This window comes from Stegostoma tigrinum, chromosome 1, assembly GCF_030684315.1.
Source record: "Stegostoma tigrinum isolate sSteTig4 chromosome 1, sSteTig4.hap1, whole genome shotgun sequence".
Lineage (NCBI taxonomy): Eukaryota > Metazoa > Chordata > Chondrichthyes > Orectolobiformes > Stegostomatidae > Stegostoma > Stegostoma tigrinum.
In genome coordinates, this window is record NC_081354.1 from 88,116,475 (window position 1) to 88,131,520 (window position 15,046).

Genomic DNA, 15,046 nt, shown 5'->3' on the forward strand with positions numbered 1-15,046 from the left:
TTCTCTTGTCCTTTTGAATGGTTGTGGGTTTGGAAGATGCCGACGAAAGATTTTTGGTGAATTTCTGCAGTGTACCTTCTAGGTGGAACACACTGTTGCTACTGAACAGTGGTGGAGGGATTCAGTATTTGCAGACATAATGCCAAATGAGCAGCTGTGTCCTGGACAGTGTGAAGCTTATGTTGCTGGAGTGACATTCAACCAGCCAAGTGACCAGTTCACTCTCTGGTCAATGGTAGCTCCCAGGATGTTGATATGGGGAGAAGTCAGCAATTGTAATACCGACGGAAGTCAAAAGATGATGGTTCAATAGTCTGTTACCAAGGGTGGTTGTTGCCTGGCATACGAATGACATAAAACTTATTTGCCACTTATCAGCCCAAGCCTGGATATGAAAATGAAGCAGCTGAAGATGTTTGGGTCTAGGACAATTGTCAATCTACCAGAAGTGCTCATAATGCAGCAGCAACTTTCCTACCTCTAAGCAAATCAGCCTAGGTTCAACCCCCAGCTGTAATAGGTTGGTAAGGGGGTGGGGAGACAGCCAATACTGTGGAGCACTGCAACAAATGACACAAGGGCAGTAACAAACTTGCAGAATGGTATATAATTAGCAAAACGAAGTCCAACATTTCTTGGATGTTGTAAGTCTAGATGACGTAGAGAGACAAAAAGGGATCTCAAAGCACAAAATCAGTCAATAACTGAAAAGGTGCACAATAGTAGAGTGGGGCCAAAACCCAAAAAAACCTTGGTTTATCCCTAATGGGATAGAATCAGAACAAAATTCTGCTAAACTTGTACTGAGCTTCAATCGGACCACACTTAATATTGCATGCAGTTCCAATTGCCATATTATAAGAATGGATAATGAAGCACTGGAGAGGGTGCACAGAAGATTAACAAAGGTGATATTGGAAATGCAGAATTACACATAATAGGAGAGTATGAGCAAGTTAGATTTTGTTTCTGTAGAAGAAACATGAGAAAGGTCTTTAAAATTTCAATTAGATAGCCTGAATACAGACCTAGAGTTAGAAAAGCAGATCTGGCAGCATCTGAAGAGAAATCAGCGTTAATGTTTTAACCTTTTGGAAGGGTCACAACCTGAAAAATGTTAACTCCGATTTCTCTCCACAGTTGCTGCCAAACCCACTGAGCTTTTTCAGCAATTTCTGTTTTTGTCTCTGATTTAAGTGTCCACAATTCTTTCAGATTTCTTCCCCCCCCCGGTACATGGAAGTGAAGGTCATTCATTCTAGGAAATGGAGTAAGGAAACTATTTATTTCTTAAAATTAAAAAAGGTAGAGTTATAAGAGACACATAAATTGCTCAAACAAATATAATTCAAGTGTTCATTTTCAGTATACAAATACCATGGAAGAAAAGTTAAATTTGTAAAAAGCCTTGATTAAAACAAAACTGCAAGAATTGCATATATTTCTGCTCTCCATGCTTACAAGTAGAAATATAAAGCATTGAATTAAATTTTATAAAATTTAAATAGTCCTAAAAGACAAGGTGTAGTTTATTTTGTTCTTACATCTGAATACCAGTGGATAGACTAAATGGGCAGAATGTAAACCCAGTCTCACAGACACAAGCCATATTGGAGGCCAAACCAGAAGTATAATTTCAGAATAATGTGCTGAGTCATTATAGGACACTTTCTCACCTCTAGGCTATTTTGTTTTGAGATGGGTTCAATGTGTAGCAGTTAACAGCCACTTCCAATATATTAAAAAGAGAGAACAGGGCATGTTCCTGGAGTCACCAGGTGGTTCGTGTTGTCATTTCCCTCCCCCTCAAACAAGGCTGGAGCAGAGAGACCTGGCGGCTGCAGCATGCTTCCTAGCAGAAGGTATTAGTGACTTCAGCCTGCTATCAATCACTGAGATACTGTGAACAGCAGACCTCAAGTTATCCTTTCAAACAAGTTTTTCTTGTCTTCGTAACAGCTGTGGCCATTTCAGGAGCAGCCTCAATTTCAGAGAGGGGTAGGAATTTAGTAAGAGAAATAATTCAAATCCCATTTGCATTTCCTAATGTCTGGTACAATTTAGCACTAACACAGGTATATTGCTGGTTGCAACACCGTTTCACTGCTGGAGGATTATCCATTTGGATATGCCTCAGACTACCGAGTCAAGAACGAGAAAGCTATGTGGAAAGTCAGGACAGTTCTCGTGGCTAGGACAAGAGACATGTGACCACTCCACCGGCAAGCAAAGAGGGGATGGATGGCCGCCAGACAGTACAGCAGTCCCTTGTGGTCATTATCCTGTAAAACAAATGTCATTTTGCACATTGTTGACCGGCTGGATTCTCAGAAGAAACTTTGTTACACCACGGTTGGCTCTGCTGCACAGAAGAGATAAGTGTGGGGAAGGCTACATAAATAGCGAATTCATAATAAGGGGAATAGATAATACTTCTTGCTACAACAGTATTCTAGGATAGTATGACACCTGAGCGCTATGGTCAAGGATGTCTTTGAACGGTTACAAGACTTTCTGGAGTGACAGGGTAAACAGCCAGCAGTCACAGTACACATTGGTACCAAAAGGGATGTGGTCCTAAAAGCAGAACATAAGCAAAATCAAAAAGCAGGACCTCAAAAGGAATGATCTCAGGAACGTCAGTGCCAAGTGTTAGTAGAAATAGTATGTGAAATCAGTGAATATATGTCTGGCGATATGGTGTAAGAGGAGAGTTTCAAATTCCTGGGACATTGGGACTATTTCTGGGGAAGGAGGAATAGAACAAGCTGAATGAGTTCCACCTTGACAGGACCAAAACTGATACTCTATGGGGAGTATTTGCTAGTGCAGTTGGGGAGATTTCAAACTAAAATAGTGAATGGAGAGATCTATATAGGGATACAGAAGTGGGGAGGGAAGCAAGGGCAGAAACAAAAGACAGAATAAGAAAGAAAAAAAAGTGATGGGCAAAGAACTTGAGCATTAAGTAGGGTCAAAGTACAAAATAACATGAATGAGACTAATCAAGTTTTGAAAGTCAAACCTTAGAATGTGTGGAGCATTTGAAACAAAATGGATGAATTTGCCATTCAAACTTAATACCAGACATGATATAATTGGGATTATGGAGACATGGCTGCAGGGTGACCAGGATGGGAACTGAATATTCAAGGGTATTCAGCTTTAGGAAGGTCAGGGAAAAGAAAGTGAACATGAGGTGAAGTAACACTGCTGTTGCAGATGGCATTAATGCAGTAAGATCAATAATGAAAAAGGATTATTTGCTCTGGTAAAGTCGAATCTGTATGGATAGAACATAGAAGCCCCAAGGTGCAGAAAGTGACAGTGGAAGCTGTATATAGATCCCCAAATTGTAGCAATAATGTTGGGAAGACCTTGAACAAGAAACTAGTGATGCAAGTAATAAGGCATACATCTGTATGCATGAGCAACTTTAATCCACATAGATTGGGCAAATCAAATTAGTAACATGCCAGATTGGGCAAATCAAATCAGTAACAATGCCACAAAAGGAAGAATTGCAAGTGTGTACAAGATGGGGTTTTAAAGGCTCAATCATGTTGAACTAGCTCAAGAACAGGTCATTCCAGATTTGGTATTGTGCAATCAAAAAAGGATAATTGACAACGTAGTTATGCAGGACCACTTGGGAAAGCATTCCCATGACAGAGTCAGAGCACAGCAACTGGCCTTTCGGTCCAATCAGCCTATGCTGACAATAAACCCTAACTAAACTAGTTCCACCTGCCAGAACACTCCCTTCGGCCCGCAATGTTGTGCCGTGGAATAATCCTAACTCAAAAAATAAAATAACCTAACCTATGTTCCCCTCAATTCACTGCTGTCCATGTGCATGTCCAGCAGTCGCTTAAATGTCACTAGTGACTCTGCTTCCACGACTATCACTGGCAAAAATATTCCATGCGCTCACAACTCTGGGTGAAGAACCTCCCACTGACCTCTCCGACACCTTCAAACTATGACCCCTCATGCAGTCAATCCTCCCCTGGGGAAAAAGTCTCTGGCTATCAACTCTATCCACGCCTCTCATTACCTTGTACACCTCTTTCAGGTCACCTCTTCCTCCTTCTCTCCAGAGAGAAAAGTCTGAGCTCAATCAACCTCTCCTCCTAAGACAACCCCTCCAGTCCAGGCAGCATCCTGGTAAACTCTTTTGCGCCCTCGCCAAAGCCTTCACATCTTTCCTATAATAGGGCAACCAGAACTGGACACAATATTCCAAGTGTGGTCTCACCAGGGTTTTGTAGAGCTGCAGCATAACCTTGCGGCTCTTAAACTCGATCCCCCCGTTAGCAAAAGCCAAAACACCATATGCTTTCTTAACAACCTTATCCACCTGGGTGGCAACTTTGAGGGAGTTATGCACTTGAACACCAAGATCCTGCTGTTCCTCCACACTTGCCAAGAATCCTGCATTTAATCCTATATTCAGCATTTAAGTTCGACCTTCCAAAATGCATCACTTTGCATTTATCCGGGTTGAACTCCATCTGCCATTTCTCAGCCCAGCTCTGCATACTGTCAATGTCTTGCTGAAACCTGCATTAGCCCTCGATACTATCAACAGCACCTCCAACCTTTGTGTTATCAGCAAACATACTAACACACCCCTCAACATCCTCATCCAAGTCATTTATAAAAACTACAAAAAGAGCAGAGGCCCAAGAACAGAGCCCTGTGGGACACCACTCAGCACTGACCTCCAGGCAGAATACTTACCATCTACAACCACTCTCTGCCTCCTGTCAGCCAACCAATTCTGAATCCAGACAGCCAAATTACCTTGTACCCCATACCCCCTGACTTTATGAATGAGCCTGCCGTGGGGAACCTTATCAAATGCCTTGCTGAAGTCCACGTACACCACATCCACTGCTCGACCATCAAACTCATTTAGGGCTTCCCCTATCTGCTCAGGCTCCATGCACAAGTACCCTACACTATCCCTGACTGGCCCTACCTTCTCCCTCACATATGAGTAAAATGCCTTCAGGTTCTCCCTAATTCTTCCTGCCAAACCTTTTTCGTGCCCCCTCCTGGCCCCCCCTCAGTCCACTTTTGAGCTCCTTCCGAGCAAGCCTGTAATCCTCTAAAGCTGTGCAAGACCCTTGCTTCCTCCACCCAAGCTTTCCACTCTGGCAACATCCTGGTAAATTTCTTTCGAACCCTCTCCAGTTTAGTAATATCCTGAACTGTTATTAGGAAGAACTGAACACAGTACCCCCAGAAGAGGCATCAACAACCTCAACATAATGTCCAGCAGGATTCTTCATTAAGATGGAGAGTGACACAGTTAATTCCAAGTCTACAGTCCTGAATCTAAAAAAAAAGAGGCTACAATCATGTAAAATGCAAGCTGGCTATGATAAATTGAGGAATATTACTGGCACAAGATAAGGAAAAGATGGCCAGGCAGTGGCTGACGAGGGAAATCCAAGATTGAGGGAGATTTAGCAGTTTGGATTAGAAACTGGCTCTGTAAGGAGGCAACGAGTGGTGGTTGATGGAAAATATTCAGCCTGGAGTCCAGTTACTTGTGGTGTGACTCAAGGATCTGTTTTGTGACCACCGCTGTTTGTCATTTTTAATAAGTGACTTGGATGCAGGCAGAGGTGGTTGGGTAAGTAAGTTTGCAGATGACACTAAAGTCAGTGGAGTGGTGGACAGTGTGGAAGAATATTGCAGGGAGACTTGGATAAACTGCAGAATTGGGCTGAAAAGGTGGCAAGCGGAGTTTAATACAGATAAATGCGAGGTGATTCGCTTTGGGAGGAATAGGAAGGCAGAATACTGGGTCAATGGAAAGATTCTTGGTAGAGTGGATGTGCAGAGGGATCTTGGTTTCCATGTACATAGATCTGTGAAAGTTGCCACCCAGGTTGATAGCGCTGTTAAGGCAGCATACATGTGTTAGGTTTTATTGGTAGAGGGATTGAGTTCCAGAGCCGTCATGTCATGCTGCAACTGTACAAAACGCTAGTGCGATCTCATTTGGAATATTGCATGCAGTTCTGGTCACCCCATTACAGGAAGGATGTGGAAGCATTGGAGAAGGTGCAGAGGAGATTTACCAGGCTGTTGCCTAATCTGGAGCACAGGCCCTCTGAAGAAAGGCTGAAGGACTTGGGTCTGTTCTCATTGGAGAGAAGGAGGCTAAGAGGGGATTTAATAGGGACATACAAGATGATCAGGGGATTAGATAGGGTGGACAGTGAGTCTTTTGCCGAGGATGATGACTTCAGCTTGTACAAGAGGGCATAGCTACAAATTGAGGGGTGAGAGATTTAAGACAGATATCAGAGGCAGGTTCTTTACTCAGCGTGGTAAGGGCGTGGAACGCCCTGCCTGCCAACGTAGTTAACTCAGCCACATTAGGGGCATGTAAACAGTCCTTGGATGAGCATATGGATGATGGGATAGAGTAGGGGGAGGGGCTTAGATTCGTTCACAGGTCAGTGCAACATCGAGGTCCGAATGGCCTGTTCTGCACTGTATTGTTCTATATTCTATATTTGACTCAAGGAAGGGCCATATAAATTAGTCCAAAAACAAAAGACACCTTGATGATTGGGAGCAATTACATTTGAGCAAAGGAGCACAAAATAATGTATTAAAAGAAGAAAGAGTATAACAGTAAGCTTATGAGGAACATACAAATTGATTTTAAAATCTGATAGTTTTGTGACGAGAGAAAGCTTAGTGAAAGACAAATATCAGTCCCTTACCAAAAAAAAGATTAAATCAGGAACAAAGGAACGGCAGACTAAATTAAATATATTTTTTGGTTCTGTCTTCACAATGGAAGTCACAAATAATATCCCAAAAATGGGGGAGGGGGCAGCCAGAAATGTCAAAATCCTAACAGGATTAGATAAGCTAAATACAAAGGATACTCCAGATGACTAGGGAGTCTAGAACCAGAGATCACGTGTTAAGGATGCGGGGTGGGTAATTTAGAACACTGGGGAGGAGGAATTTCTTCACCTATAGAGTGCTGAGCCTCTGGAATTCTGTGCCACAGAAGACAGTTGATGCCAAAATGTTTAATGTTTCAAAAAAAAAAAAGGAGATACATATTAGTGCTGAAGAAATCAAAAGGGCATGCGCAGCAAGTATGAACAGGGTATTAAGTTGGATGATCTGCGATTGGCAACATGATGGTTCAGTGGCAAGTACTGCTAACTCACATTGCCTGGGACCTGGGTTCAATTCCAGCCTTGACAAGTGACTGTCCGTGGTGAGTTTGCACATTCTGCCCGTGTCCGTGTGGGTTTCCTCCAGGTGCTCTGGTTTCCTCCTGTTGCCCAAAGACGTGCAGGTAAGGTGGCTTGGCCATGCTAAATTGCCCACAACGTCCAGGGATGTGTCGGTTAGCTGGATTAGCCATGGGAAATGCAGGGTTACACAGGGACAGGGTAGGGGGTGAGCAAATCTGGGTGGGGTTCTCTTCAGAAAATCTGTGGACTTGTTGGGCCAAATTGCCTGTTTCCACACTGTAGGGATTCTATTCCATGATCATATTGAATGGTGGTGCAGACTCGAAGCCCTGAATGACCTACTCCCACTCATTTTATGCAACCAGATTTCAGTCCAGCATTCAAAAGTTAATGAGATCACCATGTATACAATACAGCACTGGAACAGGCCCTTCGGCCTACCAAGGCTGCAGTGATTCCTAGTCCTCCTTTAGACCGGATACTTAATCCCCATACAGTTTCCTCTCTGTTTGCACCCCATTCATGGGTCTATCAAGATAGGCCTTAAAATGTTGTTAACATGCCTGCTTCCACCACTACTGGCAGTGCATTTCAGACACCCACCCATTGTGAAAAATTTTCACTTAATCTTCCCCTTCTTACCTTGAAGATGTGCCCTCTTGTGGTTTACTTGTCTACCCTGGGAAAAAAGCCTCTCACTATCCATCCTATCTATGCTTCTCAAATTTGTAGACCTCTATCAGGTCACCCCTCAACCTCCGTTCTTCCAGTGAAAGTGATCCCCATTCATCTAATTTCTCCTCATAACTAAAACCCTCCAGACCAGGCAATTGCCTGGTAAACCTTCTCTGCACTTTCTCCAAAGCATCCACATCCTTTTGTTAGCACAGCAGCCAGAAATGCATGCAAATGAGACTCTTAATTGACATCCGGCCCTTGCAAGCCACTCGGTTCAAATACAACTTTGTATGATAAAGTTAAATAAACCAAGTCCTACCATCAATTTATGCACATAGATATCTATGTCACTCTGCTCTGGCAGAGTTGGATTGTACTCTATTTTATTCTTTTCTTCTCCCTTGTAAAGCTAAGCAACTTCATACTTCTCTGTATTAAATTTCATCTTCCACTTGATTGCCCAATCCTCTAATTTGTCTGTCTTTCTGATGTTATATGCAGTGGCTTTATCATTGGCAAGTGGAACATGAGTTAGTAGGGAATTCTGTTGGAAGTGGGCACCATCAGTCCACCTGACCTTGGGGAACACCACTTGAGTGAAGGCAACTACATCACCTCACTCAGGACATATTCTGAGGAACTCTAGGTCAGCCAACAGCAAAACCCCAAAACAGAGCCAAGCCTCAGCCAAATGGTTAAAATTTCATTTTCCGGAAACTTTTGGAAAGCATGTTAGAAGACTGTAAGTGAGTCCTTTCGCAAGATTTCCTATCTCCTGTGATATTTAGATCTAAACATTATACTTTTTGATGCTACAATATCTCTGGGCAATTTTTGTAATCTGCTTGTTTCCACTTTTACTTGGATTTCTGTACTGAACACTTCCAGCTGTGAAACTGGGCTGGCAACCAGCAATAACCAGTGCCAACACTGATTTGTAACCAGCATTTGGAAGTGTGTACAAAAAGGACTTTCATTAGAGGGGCAGAAATCATGACTTGCATTCAAGAAATTCTTAGGAAATCATTTTTGGGTATCAATCTCCTCCACCTCACGTAATGTTGCACTGATACGTCACCTGTTTACTATTCTGCAAATTTGAAAAGTTAGCAGTACAGACTGACAATTGCAAACTGTGGATACTAAGAATATTGTTAATATCTATGGTAAAGTAAATTTTTAAAATGCATAGAATTTCTATGCATCTGAACAAAAGTTTAACTGAGCAATACAAACTCAATTTGCACAATGCTTTCTCAATAATCAACCAGCATTTCAATAGCCAAAACAAATTTCTGCAAATGCTGCAATCTGTACCAAAAAACAAAAAAGGAGATCACAATGGGTAAGGCAGCCTCCATGGAGAGGCAGCAAGCTAACGTAGAGTCTGGATGAGCTCTGAAGAGTTCAAACACTAGCCTCACCTCCATAGAGCCTGACCCACTATGATCTCCAGCAATTTTGTTTTCAGTTCATTTCAATACAACCTTCAGAGCAGCAAAACATTCCCGGTGCTTAAAAAGCTTGCGTATCAAGAAATTAAAATGGCTTGTGTTGAAAAAGTCCTATTTGAATTCTTGACATTGATGTTTTCATAAACATCCCCTTAAAGGGGAAGCATTTACTGTTATCCAAGTGATATGAATCAGTTCTAACAATTATTGACAAGTGGAAAGAAACAAAAAAACTTTCATTATACTGTATATGACATCTTTTGCAACAGCAGGATGTCCCAAAGCATTTCAGAGTCAATTAGTATAATTACTGTTGTAAATGGAGGAATAACGATTGGAACCAGAGCAGACAGTCTGTATTCATCCAGTTCTCAAAAAGAAGTGAAATTGAACAAATTAACCTACATTAGTAGTGAAGGAGAAATGTTTGACAAAGGCAAGTAGAGAACTCTCTTGGTCCTCTGAGAACAGTATCCTGAGATTTTTATATCCACCCCGGAAGGAAGCTAGGACTTCAAATTTACCTTATATTCAAAAGACCACATAGCCAACTGAACAGCTTTCCATCAGAGGTATCAGCCAAGATTTTAGTCCTAAAGTCTGAGTGGAGCAGAAATTCAAACTCTGACTCAAGCTGCAAACATTTTAATTACTAAGCCAAGCTGACACCTGATGAATGAAGAATGTATCTACAAAGATTTGAGTCCTAACATTATATTTATAGCCTATCAAATAGATATAGCAACCAAACTGATATATTACATGATTGATCTTTGAAGCTTTGCAAACATATTTCGAATTTCGTTGAATGTTTGCAAACAATGAGTTAATAAGCTTGCTTGCCGAGAACGATTCTTGAACATGTGGGACATCTGCCTGTCAGAGTAGGTAGTGTAGAAGGTGCACCGGCATTGTGGAAAATATCAAGAACAAGCGAGTTTGCTTTCTCCAAGCCAATAGTGTTTTGTACAACATCGATCGAGTAGATCAGTTATACGTTACGGGGTTTTTAAGCCACTAGGATTTTTTTTTGTTTAAACTGGAGCGCATTGTGTACCAACAGTGGTGATAAAGATGCAGGAATCAGACTTTTATTCAGCGTCTCCGCGATATTATCGCCAAAGTCACTGCATCTATCTGCTATTTTAGCCAAGAAGTTGAAAACACTTCCAAAAGTAATGACTATTTGATAGCGTTTGGAGGCGATGTCCTCGATCTTACTGTATAGTCTCATCCGAGGGTCTGTGGTACAGCGGTAAGTTGCCCAATCGGCCCCGAAGGCATAGCTTAACAGGTTGATTAAAAGTATACCCACCATCATCTCAGTTACACTTAAATGTTATCTTCGATCTTTTTCGCGCAGTCCTTTCAGTTCCACTGCCAACATTATTTTCCTCCTTCGAATACTGCGTACGTCAATCAAATATTTAAATATTTAATCTTTTTCAATTTAACCCGGAACGACGATTGATCGCTATCGAGAAGCTTGTAAAGAATTAGATGGACAAATCCTTCAGACTAAATTATTCGACCTGGTTAGAGTTGTCGCTCGACTGACAGTGCGAGAAGCGCCAACCTTTTAGTTATAACTACTTTCCGCTACCTGAATTAAATGACATCCCCACGGTTTCAGACATTTAAAAAAATGCACGAAGTACCTTAGAAAACGTGAAGCCGTTGCGTAAAACTTTTTCTTCACGCCCAAGATTTTTGAAATATAGCGCTCTATTAAATATTAACCTTTAGCCACCAACTCCTGTCAATCCCCCCCCCCCCCCCCATGTCAATCCTGAATGGAAATTCTCTAGATTTATCTGTGCGTCAGATCCCAGGTGGCCTGCCATTAGGATGCTAACCATCCACAGAGACACTGCTTCCTGGTTACATGAGTCTGTGGTTTGTCCAAGTGTGAAATAATCGGATGTTTTATGATCCTTCCCGAGAGAGTAACACCAACTAATGTGTCTGACCGGGTATTTCACATCACTCTTTCAACCTTTGATTGAAGCTCAAGGTAGTGACTACTTACTCGTATTTAAATACTCAAAACAGTAAGACAGACCAAATACATTTAATCTGTTAGCTCTGCCGAGTTGGGGAGGGGGGAAATCTCTCGGTAAAGTTGCACAGATACAGGCTACTTCGAATAAACAGTAAATCAATCATGTAGTCAATACACCAAACAGTCCAAACAACATTTTTGTCTCAGATTTGAAGCTCCAGGCGCCTCCTTCTGCTCCTCTCTTCCCTGTATTAATGTATTATTAATCGGCGTTGCTGCTCGATCAGGCTTTGGTCAGTAACATTATACTGACAACTGGAAGTTTTGTCTCCAGTCTCCGAGAGACGTTCACTCCGGATTCCCTCAACCTTTCCATGAAGTTAGCAACACTTACGGTTAGGGGAGGGGGGGGGGGGGAGAGAAAGAGAGGAGGAGAGGAGTGATGTAGCTCCGAACCCCCGATAATAAATGATAAATCCGGCCGTGGACTTAGATATATCCGGATTTTTGAAAGCTAAGTCGCTCCAGATCACTAGAAACGTGCTTATTTTCTTTTTTATGCAAATAAAACTGTCACGCACCAACCTCCCACTTTATACAGTTCTTGCTGACATAGTTACAGACACGCTGACGGTAGATTGCTGACAAAAATTACCTACCCTGCCTCAGGCACGCTCTTGATAGTTTTTTTAGGGGGGGGGGTGAGGGGAACGGGGGAGCAGGAACTCTGTACGTTATTAATGCGTTGTACACATCGCCGAACGTTTGCACTGACAAGTTCATTTTCCTCAGGTACTGACGAACTCTATTTTCAGCTTGGGTTCAATAATGCTGGAGTTATAAACCCGCCCGTCCCCTGCAAAGAACAGATCTTACAGACAACGATACTCGGGCTAAGAAAAGCACGCCCCCAACATCCACCACAAACAAAACGCCCCGCTTCATGTTACCTTACCTGCTGAGAGAACGGATTCTCCTTGATGTAACTGAAGACAAACGAGGAGAAGAGGTCTTCATTTAGTCCACAGCCTGCCATCGTCAGGAGATGAATGGATGGATGGATGTACGGAGAGAGGGAGGGTGGGATGACGGATGGGGCTCAGCGCGAGCGCGAGCAACGACCGTTGGAGTCCGAGCCGCAGTCACGTGAGCGAGCGAGCGCGTGCCTCCCGGGTCCGGGTTCCAGATGGCAGCCCGCGCGCCGCTAGCTTGCCTCTTCGATCAGCAACACCGCTTTGAATAGCACCTGTTGCAGCCTCCCCCGTCGCCCTCTAACCAGCCCGCACGGCTGCCCCAACCCTCCCGCAGTCAGTCACGTACGCACACACGCCTCCTTTTTCCCACCTTCACCCGCTGGCGTGACACGAGTCCAGGAGGCACGGCAGCGAAGCCAAAGAGGATGCTTTGGTGTGCAGGCGGGTTGGATGACAAATCAGCGGGTGTACAGGATACAATCAGTGGCGAGGTTTCAAATGGAACTCAGTGACACCATGGAGTTAATATTGCCGGCAAAATGCAATGCAGTCCGAGAGACTTTTCCTTCTCCCTTTGGTTATTTCTACTCCTGAGAAATAAGACAAAAAAAGGTGTCACGTGCGCGGTCCCGGCTTCCTGGCAAGTCCAGCAGAGGGGGTTGGGAATGACAGGTAGATTCTGTTACAATTAGCCGCTGCGTCCTGTCAGGGATAGAGGGATTCCAGAAGATAACGCTGGATCGGACTGAAAGAAACGGAACAGATTTATTTTCTTGTCTGATCTTTCCTCGCAAGCCTTTCCCTTACGGTCATCAAAGCAGACGACGCAAATGAGACACCATTTATGGGGTTAACGCAGCTTGCTCAGTGCAGTCCAGCCCTAAGATTTCGAGTGTCCTTTTAACTTTCACGTTTCGTCCCAGGAGACTTTTGCCCACCAATCGGCACTCTTCAGAGCTATAATCAGACCAGATTCCACGAGGAATGTAATATGATTAAATGAATCAATTCCCACCAGGGGCCATGTTTATACAGTGTTTCACTGATGATCACTTATTCTCTGCGGAACTGTTTTCACAGTCTTCGCACGAGTCCAAACCCCGGAGTGGATAGGAAACGGTTTCTCATAACGCGCTGAGCTCGCTGCAAAATTGGTGCTTTGATACTAAGTCAGTTACTGCAATATGTTCTGTCTGACATTAACCCCTATAAAATGAAATCCAATTCCCAAGCTTTAGAGAATGCTAAATCCAGAATTCACACCAAACTTCAGGTTGCAGACTTTTCACCAAAGTCGCTCAGTATTTTTACGCCCTCGAGGTTCTGCTGCTTTACCATTCACACGCAAGAGATTCTTGGGGGGGGGGGGGGGTTTGAACCCTTCTTAATTATCAAAGCGAGTTAGATCGGTCATGAAGCTATAGATATCACAATCCTACTTTGCTCACCTAATATTCGGAAGAAGTTATTTCCGACCAGCACTTTTCTTCAAGCGAGAAATTGTTTGTTTAAAAAAAACTGGAACCTCACACTGCTGCTTTCCTCTGCCGACGGTCTTCTTTTCGAGGTAAGAAATCAGGTCTGCCGATAGTCTGAACAATGTTCGTCGGCAAGATTATAAAAACGTGCTTTACGTCTAGCTCTAATTTAACAGCGAGCACGATGTTTCCTCCTGACTGCCCGGGTTAATAAAAAAAGCGTGTTTCCAGGTCATGTGAGGATGATGAGCTGAGTGTCTATGCAGGTGCTGGATACGTAATGGAAAACGGCTGAAACCTTGGAGAGTTCCGTTGCCATCACCCAATACTCCACAACAATATAGTACAGCCTACTACTGCACGCAACCCATCGGTCGCGATCTCGCAGGATTTTTATTACGGCACAAAAGCCAGAACGTTTGAGACGGCGTCAATTCACTTTGGAGGGTCCAGCTTTCAATTAAAAACCAGCAGCATAGTGAGACAAGCTCGCTGTTTTAAGAGGAAGCAAAGTTTACGTTCTCGGCCACTTACTCGGGTAATGAATAAAGTCGCCGTGCACAGAATTCTCTTCCAAAAATAACATCGCTTATCGTGGGAAAACACAGTAAGACTATTACTGGTTTGTGGAATTAGCTGCAGACGGTATTGCTTTCCTACCACTGAAAAGCGGAGTACCATAACAGCGCTTGAAACCCGTGTACCGATTTAGCAACACTTGTATAAGCATTATGCAGCGTACACATTCACAGGCAAAAATGTATTAGTAAAACTATAAATAAAATAAATTTGCCTCTAATGTTTACTCAGTTATTCATTGTTGTAAGAAATTTGCGCTTAGTTTTTTGGCTTCAGTTCAGTGAATAGGCTTCGAGTAGCCTATGACCCACTCTGGTTTCGTGTGTCTCGAAATTCACGAACTTTATCCCATTTAACAGCGCGCGATGGAATATCGAAATATGTTGCTCACACGAAAACCATTTCACAAATGCACTGTATTTTGTATAATGTATAAATGCAGGTTACGTCCGGAGCTATGGTCGTTGTCTATTTGGCATTTCCTCTCGATATTAATTAGATACGCTGTAGGGATTCGTTGCCATGTGACTGCTCCTGCTTTCTCCTCGTCCTACTGCATTGGCAGTACACGAACCAAGTTAGTTCGCGTAGACGCTGCACTCAGCCGGGTTCAAAGTGAAATCCGATTTCCGACAGTCGC

At 43.1% G+C, this 15,046-nt stretch overlaps 1 protein-coding gene across 3 annotated transcripts in view; it reads right to left on the bottom strand.

Moving 5' to 3' along the window:
- The window catches only part of ppargc1a (peroxisome proliferator-activated receptor gamma, coactivator 1 alpha), a 622,893-nt gene extending 608,820 nt beyond the window's left edge, over positions 1-14,073 (bottom strand). Inside the window, exons 1-2 of one of the 3 annotated variants that reach the window (XM_059646956.1) lie at positions 13,798-14,069; positions 12,331-13,094 (exon numbers count right to left, since the gene is read on the bottom strand). In XM_059646956.1, coding sequence (XP_059502939.1) covers positions 12,331-12,392 — 62 coding nt within the window. In that variant the 5' untranslated portion in view covers positions 12,393-13,094; positions 13,798-14,069. Of the gene's footprint in view, positions 1-12,330; positions 13,095-13,797 lie in introns of all 3 variants that reach the window. The other 2 variants (XM_059646948.1, XM_059646961.1) reach the window with 2 other exon arrangements.
- Positions 14,074-15,046: the final 973 nt, after the last annotated feature.